This window comes from Chiloscyllium plagiosum, chromosome 4 (assembly GCF_004010195.1).
Source record: "Chiloscyllium plagiosum isolate BGI_BamShark_2017 chromosome 4, ASM401019v2, whole genome shotgun sequence".
NCBI classification, from domain to species: Eukaryota; Metazoa; Chordata; class Chondrichthyes; order Orectolobiformes; family Hemiscylliidae; genus Chiloscyllium; species Chiloscyllium plagiosum.
In genome coordinates this window covers 19,510,104-19,531,520 of record NC_057713.1, presented here as the reverse complement: position 1 = coordinate 19,531,520, position 21,417 = coordinate 19,510,104, and the positions used below count along the sequence as shown (strand labels likewise).

At 43.0% G+C, this 21,417-nt stretch overlaps 1 protein-coding gene across 1 annotated transcript in view; it reads left to right on the top strand.

Annotated features, from left to right (window-relative positions):
- The window catches only part of trpn1 (transient receptor potential cation channel, subfamily N, member 1), a 221,600-nt gene that overhangs the window by 123,041 nt on the left and 77,142 nt on the right, over positions 1-21,417 (top strand). The window contains exons 12-17 of the mRNA XM_043687825.1: positions 396-494; positions 3,894-4,022; positions 7,548-7,676; positions 10,189-10,305; positions 15,290-15,388; positions 16,135-16,335. Of these exons, the coding sequence (XP_043543760.1) occupies positions 396-494; positions 3,894-4,022; positions 7,548-7,676; positions 10,189-10,305; positions 15,290-15,388; positions 16,135-16,335 (774 nt within the window). The remainder of the gene's footprint in view (positions 1-395; positions 495-3,893; positions 4,023-7,547; positions 7,677-10,188; positions 10,306-15,289; positions 15,389-16,134; positions 16,336-21,417) is intronic.

Sequence of the window (21,417 nt, the reverse complement as noted above, 5' to 3'; positions counted from 1 at the left end):
CTTTGGATGCAACTGAGCTGTTACTTACGCTGGCACACTATTGACTGTAGTGCAGGAAGCTATTAGATATGGTCTTTTGCATTTCAATAGACTGGAGATGATTTCAGATGTATCCATCACACTTTAGACAAAATTTTGAGGAAATTACCACCTGATGGTGTTCCAGTGTAAATCATTTATACATGAATTTCTTTAGAATAATTGTTGCAATGTTGTCCTTGCGCAGAGGTTACGTTAGCAAATTCTGGGAAATCCAGAGACTACCGCAAGATTGGTTAGGATTGATTTTTCAATCCTGACTCTTACTAGGCTGTCTGCTACAGATGCTCCTCTGTGGAGTTATATGGTTGGACATGTTTGTTATTCATCGTTTTTCTTTGTTTTGGTGTGGACAGAACGGTGAAACGGCTATGCATGTTGCAGCTCGTCATGGCAATTTGAAAATGATCCAGGCCTTGATTGAGGAGGGTGGTGATTTAATCTGGCAATCAAAGGTAAAGAGGAGCCACTCCTACAGCAAACAGATAAAGTAATGAAATTGACGTGCCATGAAATATGTGGGAATTTAGTCAAACTTCAGAAAGGACCAGGGATGCCTCTCCCCATACGGGACAACTGGTCATATGCAGCTTGTTGGTCATCAATCCACAAGTGCAGAGCAAGGTGAAGAAGTGGACCTCTATGAAGTATCACATCGTGAGGATTGATCCTGTGCCATTATGATACTCTGAATCATACTATAGTCCTTTGAGCTAACTGAAAGTACTTCCAGACTGCTCAACCAGTCTCTTTACAGCATGAATTAGAATTGTGTAGATTTCTGTGACATAGAACATAGAAGATCATAGTGTGGAAACACCGATCCTCCAAAGAGTATCCATTGAATCCCATTCCCCATTACTCTACATTTACCCCTGACTAATGCACCTAACCTACACATCCCTGAACACAATGGGCAATTTAGCATGGCCAATTCACTTAACCTGGATTGTGGGAGGAAACTGGAGCACCTGGAGGAAACCCAATCAAACACGGCGAGAATGTGCAAACTCCACATAGACAGTTGCCTGAGGCTAGAATCGAACCCAGGTCCATGGCACTGAGAGCCAGCAGTGCTAACCACTGAGCCACCATGCCGCCCTGTGACATTGAGACAGACCTATGTCTATATTAATGTGGTACAAGGTATCTTTCCAACTTGTGTCATGTCAGTCTACCATCAGATCGTTCTACTCTTTACCCCCTCATGCTCATCTCATTAACCCATAAATGCATCTAAACCTCTCATCTCAATTATTCCACATAGTTGTACATCAGTCTTTAGAAGGATGAGGGGGGGATCTGAATGAAACTTACAGAATGCTGAACGGCCTGGACAAAGTGGATGTTGGGAAGATGTTTCCATTGGCAGGAGAGACAAGGACCCAAGCATACAGCCTTAGAGTAAAGGGAAGAGCCTTTAGAACGGAGATAAGGAGAAACTTTTCCATCAAGAGAATGGTCAATTTGTGGAGTTCATTGCCACAGGAGGCTGTGAAGACCAGGTCATTGAATATATTTAAAACAGAGATAGATAAGTTCTTGATTGCCAAGGGGATCAAAGGTTATGGTGAGAAAGCGGAAGAATGGGGTTGAAAAACTTATTAGCCATGTTCAAATGGTGGAACAGACTTGATGGGCTGAAAGGCTTAATTTCTACTCCTGTGTCTTATAGTCTCTGGGGAAAAAGGCATCTCCTCAATTCCTTGTTGAATTTTTCGATGCGTACCTTATACTAATGGTTCCTTGGTTTAGAGTTTCCTCCAAGTGAAAACATCTTCCAGGCTCCACTCTCCGGACTGGATTTTATGCTCATTTTACGAAGGGAGATTTGAAGGCCAAGTGGTTTCTTGTTAAATCCCGGAAGTGGTCAGTGTCAGGAGTAGACTGCCCTCTAGAGTTGACTTAAAGTGCTCATCCAACAGCTCTAGGATTTAACCAGCAGTAGGAGAGGTCTGGCAGGTTCCCTGAGTGAGTTAGCGATGGGCCATGATGGGGAAGGCCCTCCTTAAAGAGACCCGGGGATCGTCCACATGCATCATCCAGCCTTTACCTCCATTACTCCTTTCCCCAAATGGCCCCTCAAATCCCAGTTCCCTATTTCCCTCTCCCTGGGTTTTACAGGGCATTCTAATTTGCATCACCCAGCAATACCACCAAATACTGCTCCAGATCCCATTCTCGGGCCTGTGTACAGAAGTGCCAGAGAGTTACCTGCTACTAATTGGGCTACAGTTCTCAGACTCCCTCTTCCTGAGGGGGCAAAAATCCCACCTTTGGTCTCTAACCAGTCAATTGGACATTAAATAACGATGGGTCAACCACTGTCAGGCTCCTGTGACTTTTTAATCGGAATGGTGCTGGAAGGGGGAACAGGGCTGCCTCATTTAATTCCTCCCTCGGAACCAGCAATGAATTCCCCTCAGAAAACAGCAGAGTGAATATTTTCAGCAATAGTTTACAGAGAGGTTCTCCCAATCATCTAGTGTGGTTTTGGTGGGACATCTGCAGAAATTGTGTAAGTCACAAACATTCAAACAGGGATGATCAAATATCTCAGAATGTATTTGGGAGTGCAAGGAGAATGTGAGCCTTGGAAGGCTTGGTATAGTCTTAATGATCATGGTTTGAAGGTGAACGAGTAAATGGAGTCTTACTTATTTATTTTTTGGGATCAAGGAGCTTAAAGTTATGTATACATAAGGTAGATTGTCTAAGCTTTGTATAAGTATTATCAAGTTTGTATAAGTGAGCAAGCTCAAAGCTGTCCAAATGGCCTTTCTTGCAATCATTTCTAGCTGACAATTCTCAGGTAGAAAATTGGAGGTTTGGCCATTCTTGAAAATTTAATTTAATTTCTAAGATTACTTTTCATTCAGTAATAATTATTCAGAGAAATTACACAACAAACTCAAATATGTACTGGAGCCAAAAGTGATTGTCAAAACTTCAGCAGCTTGAATTTATTTAAATTGTAACATCTTACATAGAAGATTGTTTTACAGGATTACCACCCCTCAGTCACACAGGTAGAAGGCATTTGGAGGGGGAGAACCAAGATAACAAAACAACTTGCCAGGAGATTTTCATTTTTGTCCAAACATACAGCAGACCCTATCCGCATTCCATCTGACCTTTTGCGGTTTTTATTCCTGCTCTCACTACCCCTTTCTCTGCAAGAGCCTTCAGCTGAAATATTAACCTAATATCTGTTACTATTTTAAAAATTACTTTAATACAATCCAGACCTATGTCCAAATGTTAGTGAATTCCAACTGTAAAAATATTTCACATTATGAAAATAATTATGTATGAATAAATAAAAATGCTTCTGAACTCCCTCAAAGGGCAGCATATTTAAATCTATTTTATAGTTTGCATGTGCTCTTTCGAGTTGAAAGGTCATGTTCCAACATATAAACAAATGTATAACTCTATAAATGATAGAGAGTTACAAGATTAGCCTGTCAGAAACAACAAACTGCATTCATACAGCACCTTAAAATCTATCCCAAGGTGCTTCACAAATTATGAAACAAAATTTGACAGTGAGACAAAATTAAGAAATATTAATAGAGGATATCAAAGAAACAACCAAAGAAATAGGTTTTAAGGAATGTCTTAAAAAAAACGAGAGAGGTATAAATACAAAGAGGTTTAGGAATGGAATTTTAAAAACAAATAAAGGTATATGAGATGACATCAGGCAGAATGGGAGTGCAGATATTTCAGAAATTTGCAGGGTTGGATTTTATGGCCAGAATGTCATGAGAAATGTGAAAGCCACAGCAGGGCTCTGTACGAAGTCAATGTTTTCTAAAAAGCAACTTTCTGAATGTTGCTTCGTTCCTTAGGTTGGAGAGAATCCATTGCACATTGCAGTCCGACACTGTCACCTCAGCGTTGTGGAAGAAATCCTCAGCTACCTGACCAATCAGAGGAGCCACACAGAGGCAGTTGCTTGCGTCAACCAGGAAAACAAGGTAAGATCCCAGACAAATAACAATACCCGAAAACTTTTGATTAAATGGAGAAATTTCCACAAAAGATGGAATTAAAGGAAGGGAGAAATCTAAGACACCATCCCTCCCCGTCCACTACAAAAGTTAAACTTTTTAATTACATTCGGAAGCCTCTTCCTACTTAATAAAGAAAAAAAGGTACTGCCCTTTTCTTTTTGTTTTCTGCAATATGATCACAAAAAGTGCAATCATGCACAGAATAATTTTCAACATCGCCCTCTCCAATATCCTTATTGTATTTGAGTACACATTAGTTAGTGAAAGGATGTATTTTGTTCAACAATACTTTATGTTGAATATAAATATTAATGTAAGTTGTATGTTATCCAAGTTCTTACCGATTAGAATTTCTTCTTTCCCTCTACTTTAGGGAATAAAACCATCCATATCTCTTTGGATTCCTTCCCTTTTCCGTTTTCCAAATTTCAATGCATATTTTAACTTATTCCAAATCACTTTTCTCTGATATTCCGTCCCTAATCTATTTCTGGTTTCATCATTGCAGCTTCTGTAACTAAACTCTATCCATCTGTCCCATGGTTTCAGTCTTTCCCAAACTCAATGTGCTCACCATTATTACCTAAAAAAGCTAACATCTCTGCAAAGCCAGCATTTGACTGAGTGTGGCATCAATGAACCCTAGAAAAACAGGAATCAATGTGCATTGAAATGGGGGAAAAGAGAAAAGGGCAAGAAACCAAAGAGGTACCAATAGGTTTAATTCTTAAAGGGAAAGAGGGGAATTCTAATTAATAAGATTAGAAGTGGAGATGTTGGGATGTGATTGCATAATCTTTAACAGCATTCATAACTCTTCAGGTACTAATGCAGTCCACATCCAAATGCAGCAAGACTTGGACAATTTCCAGATTCGGGCTGAAAGTGGGCAAATAATATTCACACTACACAAATGCCAAGCTGTGGTCATCTCCAATAAGAGAGAATGTAACCATCACCCCTTGATATTCAGTGGTATTGCCATTGCTGAATTCTCTACTTTGAACGCCCTGGAGGTTACCGTAGACCAGAAACTAAAATGTATCGAACATATATGGAAGATATAGACTGTAGGGAAATAGATGGTGACATCTTGCAAAATGTCCAGATTACAGAGGAGGAAGTGCTGGATGTCTTGAAACAGGTGAAGGTGGATAAATTCCCAGGACCTGATCAGGTGTAGACGAGAACTCTGTGGGAAGTTAGAGAAGTGATTGCTGGGCCTCTTGCTGAGATATTTGTATCATCGATAGACACAGGTGAGGTGCCGGAAGATTGGAGGTTGGCAAATGTGGTGCCACTGTTTAAGAAGGGCGGTAAAGACAAGCCAGGGAACTATAGACCAGTAAGCCTGATCTCGGTGTACAGGATGTACGTGTATTTGGAAAGGCAAGGACTGTTTAGGGACAGTCAAAGTGGCGTTGTGCGTGGGAAATCATGTCTCACAAACTTAATTGAGTTTTTTGAAGAAATAACAAAGAAGATTGATGAGGGCAGAGCAGTAGATGTGATCTATATGGACTTCAGTAAGGCGTTCAAAAAGGTTCCCCATAGGAGACTGATTAGCAAGGTTAGATCTCATGGAATCCAGGGAGAACTAGCCATTTAGGTACAGAACTGGTTTAAAGGTAGAAGACAGAGGGTGGTGGTGGAGGATTGTTTTCAGACTGGAGGCCTGTGACCAATGGAGTGCCACAAGGATTGGTGCTGGGTCCTCTACTTTTTGTCATTTACATAAATGATTTGGATGCGAGCATAAGATGTACAGTTAGTAAGTTTGCAGATGACACCAAAATTGGAGGTGTAGTGAACAACGAAGAGGGTTACCTCAGATTACAACAGGACCTGGACCAGTTGGGCTAATGGGCTGAGAAGTGGCAGATGGAGTTTAATTCAGATAAATGCAAGTTGCTGCATTTTGGGAAAGCAAATCTTAGCAAGACTTATACACTTAATGGTAAGGTCCTAGGGAGTGTTGCTGAACAAAGAGACCTTGGAGTACAGGTTCATAGCTCCTTGAAAGTGGAGTCACAGGTAGATAGAAAAGTGAAGAAGGTATTTGGTATGCTTTCCTTTATTGGTCAGAGTATTGAGTACAGGAGTTGGGAAGTCATGTTGCGGCTGTACAGGATATTGGTTAGGCCACTGTTGGAATATTGTGTGCAATTCTGGTCTCCTTCCTATCGGAAAGATTTTGTGAAACTTGAAAGGGTTCAGAAAAGATTTACAAGGATGTTGCCGGGGTGGAGGATTTGAGTTATAGGGAGAGGCTGAACAGGCTGGGGCTGTTTTCCCTGGAACGTCAGAGGCTGAGGGGTGACCTTATAGAGGTTTAAAAAATTGTGAGGGGCATGGATAGGGTAAATAGGCAAAGTCTTTTCCCTAGGGTCAGGGAGTCCAGTACTAGAGGGCATAGGTTTAGGGTGAGAGGGGAAAGAGACCTAAGGGGCAACGTTTTGACGCAGAGGGTGGTACGTGTATGGAATGACCTGCCAGGGGATGTGGTGGAGGCTGGTACAATTACAACATTTAAGAGGCATCTGGATGGGTATATGAATAGGAAGGGTTTGGAGGGATATGGGCCGGGTGCTGGCAGGTGGGACTAGATTGGGTTGGGATATCTGGTCGGCATGGACGGGTTGGACCTAAGAGTCTGTTTGCATGCTGTGCATTGCTATGACTATGACTCTATATAAATACTTTGGTGACAAAAGGAAGCCAAAGGGAAAAATATTCAGCAAATAATTCACTTTCTGAAAGTTTGCTTGCCATCTATAAGTCACAAGTCAGAGATGTGATGGAAAACTCTCCACTAGCTTGAGTGTATTCAACTGCAACAAAACAGAAGGAACTCAATACCATCCAGGATGAAACAAGCCCATTGACTGGCATTCCATCAACACCTTCAACATGCATTCCCTTCATCACCGATGAACTGTGCACCATCTACACGATGCACTGCAGTAACTCACCAAGGCACCTTCGACAACACCTTCCAAACCTCTGGTCTCTGCCACTTAGAAGAATGAGAGCTGCGTGAGGACTCCCAACACCTGAAAGTTCCCCTTAGAGCCTAACACCATTGTGCCTTGGAGCTATGCCACCATTCCTTCTGTGTAACTGAGTCAAAAACCCTTGAGTTCCCTCAGCACTGTAAAGTGCAATGTGTGTTTACAACCGAAGAAGGCAGCTCACCACCACCTACTCCTGGGTAATTAGAGACGGGCAACAGTGCCTGACCCAATCAGCAACATCCACATCTCATAAACGAATGCCAAAAATGAATTATTTACTAGTATGACACATCGATTTTCTGGTTCATATTTCTCTTGAAACAACAAAAACATTTCTCCCAAGTATTTTCAGAGGAAAAGAAACTAACTGATGAGAAAAAGGTTTGCTTCATTTCAAGTCAATTTTTAACTAAGCTGAAAGGCTTGTGGTTACACCCTCTGCTGTTAACTTGACAGTTCTTTCTGTTTTGTCCAGGAAGGAGAAACATCCCTACACCTGGCAGCAGAGATTAAGAAAGACGTGGTTCACTTTCAACAAGAAGATACTCAGATTGTTAAACTTCTCATGGAATATGAAACTGATATCACTGCAACAACCAAACTGGTAATTAAACCTGGGAAAGGTTCCAGCACACCAAGAATTAAATAGTTTTGATGCAGAGTGATATCTTATTTTGCTGTATCTAGAAGGATATGTGAATGTGGGAACCAAATGTGAAAAGTAAGACATAAAAAATACATCAAATATATCAAAATTACCCCTAATGAAATTGAGTGTTCAAAAGAATTTAATAGATCTTTAATAGTTAAGCAATATATAGATATTGGATGAGTGCAGGTTCAGGATTAAGATGGTATGTAACGTGAAAGGAATGAGTTTATGGGCCAAATGACCTCTCTCATTCTAACTTCTAATCCTAACTTGCAATTTAATAATGCAGACTTATTGTCACATGTATATAAAAAAGTGAGAAGTGCTTTTTCATATGTTATATGCAAAGTGTCTCCACGTTTCGGCACCATCTTGAACACTGAATATAATGTAAAACTTCACTGCCATAGAGTTCATCTTTCTCCTTCCTGTTCCTCCCCTGCTGCTCGTCCAATTCCTAGTTGATATTGGCCGAAGACTCTTAAAGGGGCTCCGGGATCTCTGTAAATGGCTCCAGGATATGTGTAACAAGCTCCATGGTCTGGGATCTCTGTAACAGGGCCCCAGCGTCTCTGTAACAAGGCCCTAGGGTCTCTGTAACAGACTCCGGGGTCTCTATACCAGAGTCTGGGGTCTCTGTAACAAGCCCCGGGGTCTCTGTAACAGACTCCGGGGTCTCTGTAACAGACTCCAAGGTCTCTGTAACGGGGTCCGGGATCTCTGTAACAGGCCCCGGAGTCTCTGTAACAGACTCCAGGGTCTCTGTAACAGACTCCGGGGTCTCTGTAATGGGCCCCGGGGTCTCTGTAACAGACTCCAGGGTCTCTGTAACAGACTCCGGGATCTCTGTAACAGGCCCCGGAGTCTCTGTAACAGACTCCGGGGTCTCTGTAACAGACTCCAGGGTCTCTGTAACAGACTCCGGGGTCTCTGTAATGGGCCCCGGGGTCTCTGTAACAGACTCCAGGGTCTCTGTAACAGACTCCGGGGTCTCTGTAACAGACTCCCGGGTCTCTGTAACGGGCTCCGGGATCTCTGTAACAGGCCCCGGGGTCTCTGTAACAGACTCCGGGGTCTCTGTAACAGACTCCGGGGTCTCTGTAACAGGCCCCAGGGTCTCTGTAACAGACTCCAGGGTCTCTGGAACAGACTCCGGGGTCTCTGTAATGGGCCCCGGGGTCTCTGTAATGGTCCCTGAGGTTCTCTGTAACGGGGCCTGTGTTCTCTGTAACAGGACCTGGGGTCTCAGTAATGGACCCTGTGGTCTCTGCATCGTGGTGTGGGTTGTCTGTAATGGGGTACGGGGTCTCTGTAACAGGTGCCGGGGTCTCTGTAAAGGACCCTGATGTTCTCTGTAATGGGGCCTGTGTTCTCTGTAACAGGCTCCGGGGTCTCTGTAATAGGCCCCTGGGTCTCGATTGTGGGCATCTGCCGTTGCTCCAGTCGCGATTGCTACACCTGACCTAGAGCCATGACCTTGGGGGTGGAAGCATAGTTTCTGTTCCTTCCATTCCCCATCCAACACTATTGTCACCCAGACACTGTCACCCAATTATAAGTCATCAGGTTCCCCCACTGTCCATTTTTCCAACACTAACGCTCCTTCAGGTGCCTGAACCTAGGCGCAGACCTGGAGCTTCAGCTCAGCCTGCGAGTCTGGACTGGGGGAATCAGCCCGCGAACTGCTCTTGAAAATTCTGAGATACGTTTATAACGTGAAATGCACTGTTGCACAAACATTCCCTGCCACCGTGTCCAGCAAAATGGAAGGTGACATTTTTGGATTACGTTTGTCCAAAACTGTAACATCCTGTTCAAACAGGGGTAATTATAGGATAGGGAAATGGGTCTGGATATGTTGCTCTTCGGAGGGTCAGTGTGGACTTGTTGGGCCAATGGGCTTGTTTCCATACTGTAGGGAATCTAATTTAAGCTAAAACACCAGTGAGGCCAGAACGACCTCTGTCATTTTTTTTTCAAATTCCTTAAGGATAGAAGGCATCAATGCTTTCCAGCTAATTGAAAATGCCTCCCCTTAATATTTATATCTTTAGTTATTCCACTGCTGCAACTATTTCAACAGTTGTAAACCAAATTGTGGATTTGCAAATCCATGTCAAATTTCTCCAAATTCCAAACTGCAGGGCAGAATTTGAAAAAATACAATCCAGGAAAGAGTTTGATTTTTCTTTTGAAAAAAAAGAAAAGAAACGGCTGTCGGCAAAATGAGTTCTCATAATAGAGCAAAGTAAAATAATATAACAGGAAAGAGGGAGAACGACAAAAGAGAAGAGAGGGATAAGAAAAGGCCATTCAATCCTGCCAAGCCCACCTGCTCTAATTGATTCTGTAATGCAGCAGATCATTATAGACAGACAATTAAATGTCAGCACTTTGTCTCTGGGATCTGATTTGAAATTTGTCTTTGGAATGTATTGAAATGTGATTATTACTGCCTTTCTAGACACATGAGACGCCATTGCATTACTGTGCACATGTGGGGAATGCTGACGTTCTTCTTGAGGTCTTGAAATATATCAGTTCAAATAGAATCCAGCAGGTCATCAATAAACAATCTCAGGTACCTGTCCATGGTTTTTTTTAAACCCTGCTTATTAGTTGAGTGTTCTTAGATGTTAAGCATGAGTCCTTATTACCTAATTATTTCAAATAGACTTTCCATTCTTGCACACTTGCAAAGCCTGTCCAAATACTCTCGAAAGCTGCTTTACATCTTCCTTACAGCACACGTTCCTGCTTAGCTTTGTATAATCAGCAATTTTGGAAATTTATACACTTAGTAGTCATATACAAATCATTGATATATTATTGTGAACAGCCAGGGCCCAAGTAGTGATTATTATGGTACCCCACTAGTCACAGCCTGCCAATGGGAGAATTACTCATTTATTCCAACTGTCTATTTCCTGTCTGTTAGCCAATCCTTAATCCATGCCATTACCATACTGGCTATGCCATATGCATGCAGTTTGCTAACCGTGCTCCTGAGGGGGCCTCATCAAAAGCCTTCTGAAAATCCGAATACACAACATTCATTAACTCTCCTTTAATGAGTTTGTTGGTAACATCCTTATGAAACAGCAACAAATTTGTCAAATATGATTTTCCATTCGTAAATCCATGTTGATTATACCCAGTTACACCATTTTCAGCCAAGTGACCAATTGTCACATCCTATATCATAAAATCTAACATTTTCCTTACTATTGATGTGAGGCGTATGGGTCCAGCTTTACTCTCTTGCTCCTTTCTTAAATAATGGGGTGACATTTCTGTATTTCCAATCTATAGAAATCATTCCAAAATCAGTTGAATTTCAGTCGCTGATTACCAATGCATTGACTATCTCTATAGCCACCCCCTTCAACCTTCCAGAATGTAGAGGTACTTAACAAATTTAAGTCTCATTAATTTCTCCAGTACAGCCTTCTTACTGATACTAATTTCTTTCAAAGCCCCATTCTCCCCAGTCATTTGGGTCTCACTTCTGGGCGATCCAAAGGACAACCCACCTCTATCACAGGTTACACTTGATGAAAAGCAAAATGGCCACAGTTATTAGAATCCAAGCACCACTGACCCAGATGACACTGAGAGCTGCTCACTGAGGTGTCCTCTGCTTCATGAATGACCTTCCTAGTATCATTACAGGATTAATGGGTTGATTCATGAGCATTCATCTCCATTCACAAATCTTCTGATAGTGAAACAACCACATCAGCGTAGATCATGAGACACTTAGAAATTTACTGGCATTCAGCTCATTCCCTCCTTATCCCCATAGACCAGTAGGTGTCTGAACACAGCCCAGATGATCACGCAAGCCGCCCTCCCATCCATGGACTCCATCTACACTTCTCATTGCCATGGAAAGGCAGTCAGCATCATCAAAGACCCCTCCAACCCAGTTATAACCTCTTACAACCTCTTCCATCAGGCAGAAGATACAAAAGTGTAAACACACGTACCAACAGATTCAAGAACAGCTTCTTCTCTGTTGTTATTAGACTGCTGAATGGACCTCTCCAATTTCAAATCTAATGTTTATCTTGCTTTTGTACACCTTTTATGCAAGCATAACTTTGTATTCCTCGCTCTGCTCAATCACCCTTTGATCTGTATACCATAGAGTCATACAGCAAGGAAACAGTCTGACTAGTCCGTACTGAACATAATCCCAAATTAAACTAGTCTCACCTGCCCGCTCCTGGCTCATGTCTTTGTATGTTATGATCTGCTTGTACTGCATGCAAAGCAAAACTTGTCACTGAACATGTGATAATAATAAATCAAATCAAATTAGCCTCCTCCTACTCTACATCCCTGCTGCATTCTCTCATCTCTGCAGTCTTCCACATCTTCTGCTGCCCTGACTTCCAATTGATCTTTGCTTCCTTTCATTACCTGAGGCCTGAGCTGGAGTTTTTACAGTGGATCTTTCTTAACCTCTTTCTTTCTTCTCCTTTAACATTTCTTAAAACCTTCCTATGTCCACATTTGGCCCAGCAAACTGAATTTTAACTGAACAACCTTTAGTGGGAGCAGGGCAGGAATTAGAACATAGAACAGGACAGCACAGGAAAGACTCTTTGGCCCATAATGCTGTGCCAAACGTGACACCAAATTAAACGGATCCCTTCTGGGAATGAGCTGAATGCCAGTAAATTTCCAAGTGTCTCATGATCTACGCTGATGTGGTTGTTTCACTGTCAGAAGATTTGTGAATGGAGATGAATGCTCATGAATCAACCCATTAATCCTGTAATGATACTAGGAAGGTCATTCATGAAGCAGAGGACACCTCAGTGAGCAGCTCTCAGTGTCATCTGGGTCAGTGGTGCTTGGACTCTAATGCCTTATGGGCAGCACGGTGGCACAGTGGTTAGCACTGCTGCCTCACAGCGCCAGAGACCCGGGTTCAATTCCCGCCTCAGGCGACTGACTGTGTGGAGTTTGCACATTCTCCCCGTGTCTGCGTGGGTTTCCTCCGGGTGCTCCGGTTTCCTCCCACAGTCCAAAGATGTGCAGGTCAGGTGAATTGGCCATGCTAAATTGCCCCTAGTGTTAGGTAAGGGGTATATGTAGGGGTATGGGTGGGTTGTGCTTCGGCGGGGCAGTGTGGACTTGTTGGGCCGAAGGGCCTGTTTCCACACTGTAAGTAATCTAATCTGTAAGTAATATAATCTGTAATCTAATCCTTCTGCCTTCCCATGGTCAACATCCCTCCATTCCTTGCATATTTCTGTGCTAATTGAAAAATCCCTTAAATCTCCTGTATGTATCTGCCTCCACTATCATCCATGGCAGACTATTACCACATTTCATTTAAAAAACTTGCTCCTCACATCTCCATTGAATTTTCCTCCTTGCACCTTAAATGCATGCATCCTAGTATTAGACATTTTAGCTCTGGGATAAAGATTCTGACTGTCAACCCTATCTATGCATCTTATAATTTTATAGACTTCTATCAAGTCTCCCCGCAGCCTCGGTCACTTCAGAGAAAATAACCCGAGTTTTTTTAGCCTCTCCTTGTATTTCATACCCTCTAATCCAAGGACCATCCTGGTAAACCTCTTCTGCACCCTCTTCTAAGCCTCCACATCCTTCCTGTGATATAGTGACTAGAATTGAATGCAATACTCTAAATGTGGCCTAACCAAAGTCTTAAAAAGCTGCAAAGTAACATCCTGACTCCTGTACTCAATTCCCTGATCAATAAAGGTAAACATGCCATGCACCTTCTTTAACGCCTTATCCACTTGTGTGGCCACTTTCAGGGAGCTGTGGACTTGAACCCCAAGATCCTTCTGTACATCAATGCTGTTCAGGGTCCTACCAATAACTGTATGCTTTACCTTAATATTTTATCTCCCAAAGTGCAGCACCTCGTCCTTACCCAGATGAAACTCCATCTGCCATTTCTCTGCCCATATCTGCAACTGATTTATATCCTGCTGTATCCTTTGACAACCTTCTACACTATTGGTCAGCAGAGTGCAGGAAATCTAGAAGTCAGGAGACCCCTTAGTCATATGTGAGATTTTTAAAAATAGGACGTACAATACAGTCCATTCGGCCCAACCAGTCCATTCCAGTATTGGAGCTTCACAGCATGTGTTATGATGCCAGCGAAAGGTTACCCATACAGAAGCCAATCAGATTCGGGAAGTGCTGCATTGTCATAAGTGGCAGCTTTCAGATGAAATGATAAACTTAAATCCTTCTTACGTTGTTAGGTAATATGGCACTGTAACGACAACATTCACCCCTCAACCAATATAATTAAAGCAGATTGTCTGGTTGAGGGACCTTGTCACTATTAACAAATTGATCTGGGACTGACTTTCTACTTTTAATTGCAATGTGTCTAAAATATTCTGTCATGAAATTACTAAGTGATTGAACAGAAAATGTTGGAATAAAATTGTTACATTGCATTTATTGCCAGCAAGCAGTTATCTACAGTTTAAGTTAACATTAGGAAATTAGTATTCATATTAGCAGTGGATGTCCTCTGGTCCTGAAAGTTTCAATCCAAATGAAATATATCCTGGAGCATCAGAAGCTAAGGGGTGACCTTATGGGGGTTTATAAGGGGCATAGGTACAGTGAATAGCCAAGGTCTTTTCCCCAGGACAGTGGGGTCCAAAACCAGAGGGCATAGGCTTTAGGTAAGGAGGAAAAGATTTAAAAGGGACCTATGGGGCAACTCTTTCACGCAGAGGGTGGTGAGTGTATGGAATGAGCTGTCAGATGAAGTGGTGGAGGCTGGTACAATTACGACATTTAAAAGGCATCTAGGTGGATATATGAATAGGAAGGCCTAAATTCTGATAAATAGGACTCAAATCGGTTTAGGGTATCTGGTTGGCATGGATGAATTGGACCAAAGTGTCTATTTCTGTTCTGTACAGCTCTAGGCATCTAGGTGGATATATGAATAGGAAGGATTTAGAGGGATAAGGCCCAAATTCTGGTAAATAGGACTCAAATCGGTTTAGGGTATCTGGTTGGCATGGATGAATTGGACCAAAGTGTCTATTTCTGTTCTGTACAGCTCTATGACTGTCTGACTGTATGCTGGTTTTAAAGGTGAGAAAACAGTTTTACTTTTCAAAAAGCACCACACTAATTCTAAAACTACACAGTAGTCCATCTGTATCAATGTAATTTTGCTAATGCCTGTTTTTATTTCATGCCTTTCATCAATTGTTTGCAATATGGTACTTGCTGTGACTCTGAGCTGGGAGAGAAGGGGGATTTACACCTATTGATTGCTCATGGGATACCATTTCAATATCTGAAATGGTGTTCATCCCGTTCCCAGAGAGTTGGGTCTTGATCAAATTAAACATCACAAGTTGAAAGATACTTGAGGGTTTCAAGTGGCCGAATTCTTATGCTAATGCACTGTGTCCCTTCCTCTGAACCTCAGGCTTGGAGTTTAAGCATCACAAGTTTAAATATGCATCTTGAATAATGAGTCTACACCTCTGTGACTTTATGACAAAGTTGGCTATGTATTTTCTGTCATATTTTAGAATGGATGTTCACCATTGCTTTTGGCTGCAGAGAGAGGGCACACAGAGATGGTGAAGATATTGCTGTTAAACCATGCCAGGGTAGATGTTTTTGATGAGGTAAGTGAAACTTCCATTCTAATGTCCAGCCATCTAAACTAGAAGTAAAATATACCGGGTAACCAAAGGCTGCAAGACATGCCGAGTATTTGGCTCGGCAGTGTTGAAATCTGTACTTTTTACTCAAAGTATCACCACATTGACTTTTATGTAACTTCTCACAATATTTCCATTTGTATTTTTTAGCACTGTTACTACCTAACAGTGTTACAAACACAGCAAAATCTAAGCTGCTGCCTAAAATTTCACATTCAGTTGCGGAGGCAATAGCCAAGTGGTATTATCGCTGGACTGTTAATCCAAAGACCCAAGTAATGTTCTGGGGACCTGGGGATTTGAATCTCACCACAGCAGGTGGTGTAACATGAACTCAGTAAAATCTGCAATTAAGAGTCTAATGATGACCGTGAATCAATTGTTGGAAAAATCCATTTGGTTCATTAATGACCTTCAGGGAAGGAAACCATCATCCTTACCTGGTCAAGCCTATATTTGAGTCCAGACCCACAGCAATGTGGTTGACCCTTAACTGCCCTCTGGGAATAAATGCTGACCCAGCCAGGGCTGCTGTCAATGAATTAAAAAAAAATCAATGTTCAGCAAGCAATATCCAAATATATTTGCCTGACAGTTTATTGAACTGCTGCTCTAAAGTTAAATAAGTAGCATTGTATGCTGCTTGATATTAACAATACAAGCTCCTGTCATTCTGCTGTGAAGGCTTGTTCTTGTTTGTTGTTGAACAGCATGGTAAGGCAGGGCTTCACTTGGCAGCGGAGAATGGACACGATCAGATCTCAGACATTCTGCTGTGGCACAAGGCCTTTGTCAATGCCAAAACCAAACTTGGCCTGACACCTCTTCACCTGGCAGCACAGAATGGTTACAACAAGCTGGTAAAGCTACTCGTGGAGACCCACGCAGCAAGTATTGATGCACTGTCTTTGGTAAGTTTCTAACTGTAGTTGTTTACTCACAATGAGTTACCAATGGGTTTACAGATTGCAAATGGCTTCTAGGAGGCACATCACACCATTACGAATGACGAATCCCACTCAACGTTTGAGCACACACTATGGCGAATCACACATGTAATCAAAGTGTGCAGTCATTGAACTATTAATTAGCCACTTAAGGGTCTCAGTAATGGGTAGGTGGGTCACTCACAGTGTCTGCTGTTCCTCTGTTACAGTTCTGACAGATCAGATGGTGGGGGAGTGGGGATGTAAGTGACAGGAACGCCATTCGTTGAGTTTGACAAATTCAACAGCCTTGCTGCCTGCCAGCAGAAATGTGTAAAACCCTACCACGAAAAGCTGTCCAGGCATTATGTCAACGTGTGAGAAACGTGTTGATTTGGATCTTTGTACAGAAATGCACCTACCAGTGTGTACACATTTGCAAAACTGGCACACAGTTCAAACTGTTTTCGCACTTATTAGTGCAAGAGCTCGGACTGGCCATTAGGTGTTCTGTCAGACTGCCTGCGTTGTGATGGCTGCATCTTTTCAGGCATCTCACTGTAACTAGGTCAGCCAGTTGGACCTCAGAGAGCATCAGTTCCCTGATTAGGGCTGTTAATCTGGGAGCCCTGGCTGACAGATATAAACAGAAGTGTCAGAGGTTCTGTTCATTCTGAGAGCTGGCTCTGAGAGAACTGGATCAATTGCAGTGTCTTTCAATGTGTAAATAAAGGGTGATTTGGTGATGGGATACCTGTCTCTATGGAGTTATTTCAGTGGCGGCGAGAGTGGGATTAATGATGTAACGACGAAAAAGTGCCTACTAGCTGAAGCCCAACTGGACTTCAAACAGACGCAACAACTGGCTTTGTTACTAGAAAATGCAGCAAATGGAGCAAATGAATTGCAGGGTATTCTGTGGATCCCCTCTCTAGTCCAACTGAGTTTGGAGAATACTACTCGAGTGAAAGCAGATGCATAGTCTTACTCAGGACATTACAGAGGGAGAAACCATGAGTTGCAGAACAGTCGGAAAGGTAGTTAAGGAGCTGGGCATTTTCCTCTCGCACTGTTACCCTCTTACCCAAGCAGGGCCATTCCCGTGGTTCCTACACCGAACTTCATCCCCTTGCGCTTCGTGAAGTCTTGTATCCAGGACTGGCATTCCTGATGTCATTTCACTCACCATGTTATATGTCCTTGTCCTCAGTTCTCTGCCCACAGGCAGGTCCAACCCACAGCACCTGGACCAGGATGAGGAGCAGTTCCCAAATGTCAGAGTGGAGATCGAATGCGGCACGTTTGGCACCAAGTTGGCCTACACTGCCCGTTGAGCCAACTGAGCTGATCAGCTCTTGCAGGAGTCTACATTATTTACATTTACATTGTATCCTGGAACTTTTAACAGTGGCAGGAGGGTTCACTTTTTTCCATCAAGGAATGGACTGTAACCTCAAGTATTTTTGCCACCTGCCACTGGTGTATATTAGACCATGTTATAAACGCTCCTTCTCTGGCCATCAAGTCCTGTAGTGGGATTTGAACCTTGTTTTAATGGGTCAGAGGCTGGGGTGCTGCTCACAGTATCAAAGAAAAACCCCATTGGCAGGTGGATAATACGCACAACCATCTGAGCTGCCTGGGTCTCTCATTTATGAAGACTTCAAATTCAGATGTTTTCCTTATCAACCTGTCCAGAGATGTAGCAGGTAGGAAGTAAGCATGGGCTTCCTAGCTCTAAGATAGGAACACTACCAGTTCATCACAAGAACCCTTGAAGAACTCAAATATATATTGAGTGATCTCTGACTGTAGGTGGTGCTGTACTACAGTTTAAGTGTAGAGACCTTAGGATTAGTCAAATACTGTATTGGTTAGTTAGAGGCTCTCTGCTATTCAGTATTACAAATTCAGTGCAATAATGTGTTTCAGTTCCATAAACGCAATTGAATTCTTTTCTAATGGAAGCTTTTCATATGAAAGCATCCTTTAAAGTTCTAAAGCTTGATGAAAAATATATATAAAACTAAATTTACATCCAAATGTAAATGTGACCAATTAAACAAAATTAATGCACCTTATTATGCAATCATCACAAACTGAGGAATGACAAAAATAGGCAACTCTATTAATTGCAGAATTGCAGCTTTAAAAATGTTGTACGTTGTAAGTAATGCCGAACCACACCAGAACACCCATATCTATTTTGACTCTGGATTTTCAAACCTCCCAATCATGCAGCTCCTTTCAGAACCGTGAAAGGGTAACGTCCACTGAATTACTTGTGACATGACAGGCTGAGATCTGTGTGTAGATAATTCAGTGCTCTTTCTTGATAAATCAAGAGACAAGTAAAATATAATGAGACACTGTCAATGTGTGCTGCTGGCAGTCATTGTATCAGGCATTTTATGTGCAAATAAAGTGGTAGACATAAACACAGGATGTGATTACTGGTTATATGGCAGTCAGATGTCCAGTACTTGCAGTAATTGTGAGGGTAGGGTAGCTCAGTTGGTTCGACAGCTGATTTGCAATCCAGAGTGTTGTCAATGGCATGGCTTCAACTCCCACATTGGCTGCAATTGCCATGAGCTCCTTAACATCTCCCCTCACCTGAGATGTGGTGACCCTCAGGTTAAACTGGTTATCTTTCCCTCTCTCTTTAAAAGGAGTGAGCACCCAATGATCCAGTAGGACTATAATAACTCTGCCTTTACAGCCAGAATATAGAAGGGTGGTCAGAATGTTTCAGGATTCTGTATCTTCTACCTGACAGAAAAGGTTGTAGGAGATCATTACCAGGATGTGATGGGTCTTTGATGATGTTGGCAGCCTTCCCACAGCAGCAAGCCATGTAAATGGAGTCCACGGATGGAAGGTTGGCTTCCGTGATGGTCTGGGCCGTGCACACAACCTTCTGTATTTTCTTATGGTCCTGGGCAAAGCAGTTGCCATACCAGGCTGTTATGCACCCGGACGGTGTGCTCTCAATGGTGCATTTGTAAAAATTGGTGAGGGTTCTTACGGATATGCCAAATTTCCTGGGCTGCCTGATGAAGAATAGGCATTATTCTGCCTTCTTGATCATCACATCTACATGGGAAGTCCAGAACAGGTAGTTGACTATCGTCATTCTGAGGAACTTGATGCTCTCCACCCTCTCAATCTAGTTCTGTTGATGTAGATGGGGGTGTGTTCTCCTCCTTGCTTTCTGAACCCAATGATCAGCTCTTTAGTTTTGCGTATGTTGAGAGAGAGGTTGTTCTCATTGCTCCATGTCACCAAGCCCTCTGTCCCCTTCTGTATTTTGACTCATCATTGTTAGATATCCGTCCCACTATGGTCTTGTCATCAGCGAACTTGTAGCTGGCGTTGGTTTGGAATTTAGCAACACAGTCGTGGGTGTACAGAGAGTACACTAGGGGGCTGAGGGCACAATCTTGGGTGGCTCCAGTGTTGAGTGTTATTGTTGAGGAGGTGCAGTTACCCATCTTCACTGATTGCGCTCTGTGGGTCAGAAAGCTGAGGATCCAATCGCAGATGGTGGAGCCAAGACCAAGGTCGCAGAGTTTTGAGATCAGTCTGGAGGGAGTAATGATGTTAAAGGTGGGGCATGAGTTAATGAGCGGGGGTATAATGTAGGCATCCTTGTTGTCCAGATATTCCAAGGATAAGTGTAGGGCTAAGAATATGGGGACCTGTTACGTTGGTAGGCAAATTATAAGGAATCGAGGCAGGCTTGGAGGGTCATGTGGGTCATGACCAGCCTCTCAAAGCACTTCATGTTTATTGAGGTCACAGCCACTAGTTATTAAGGCACATTACATGTGCTTTCTTCAGTACAGAGATGATGGTGGTCTTCTTGAAGCAGGTGGGGACTTCGGCTTATAGGAGGTAGAGATTGAAGATGTCGGTGAATACCTTCACCAGTTGGTCCTCACAGGATCTAAGTGCTTGGTCAGGGACACCATCCTGGCCTGTCGCTTTCCTTGGGTTGACTCCCAGGAAGATTATTTTGACATGTGCAGCAGTGACCAAGGGAACAGGTGTGCACCATTGGCATTCTGCTCAAACTGACCACAGAAAGCATTAAGCGCATCAGGGAGGGATGTGTCTATCTTGCTCTGCTTAATTTTGTATCCTGTAATGTTGCTTAGGCCTTGCCATAAGCAGTGGGAGTTTGTTTGGTAGGTTTGGGCCTCTAACTTGGTCTGATAATGCCTCTTGGCATCCTTGGTGGCCTTGTAGTTGTTATATCTAGATTTCCTTGAATTGGTTTGGGTCATCCAACTTGAATGCTACACGTCTGGCCTTCAGTAAGGTGTGGATTTCACTAATTCCTATGTGGCATGTTCACAACAGTTCATCAACTTCACCAACACATTCCACCCTGACCTTAAATTCACCTGGACCATCTCTGACACCTCCCTCCACTTCCTGGACCTCTCCATCTCCATTAATGACGACCGACTTGACACTGACATTTTTTTCAAACCCACCAACTCCCACAGGTACCTGGATGACACCTCTTCCCACCCTACCTCCTACAAAAATGCCATCCCGTATTCCCAATTCCTCCGCCTCGCCGTATCTGCTCCCAGTAGGACCAGTTCCACCATAGAACACACCAGATGGCCTCCTTCCTTAAAGACCACAATTCCCTTCCCACGTGATTGAAGATGCCCTCCAACACATCTCATTTACATCCCGTACCTGTGCCCTCAAACCCCACCCCTCCAACTGCAACAAGGATAGGACTCCCTGGTCCTCACCTTCCACCCCACTAATCTCCAGATATACTGCATTATCCTCCGCCATTTCCACCATCTCCAGACAGACTCCACCACCAAGGGGATATTTCACTGCCCACCACAATCGACGTTTCACAGAGACCATTCCCTCCACCACTTCCTTGTGAGGCCCACGCCCTCCACCAACCCAACCAACACCTTCCCTTGCCACCACAGGAATCCTGCACCCACACCTCCCCCCCCCCCCCCTCACCTCCATCCAAGGCCCCAAAGGATCTTTTCACATCTGGCACAGATTTTCCTGCACATTCAC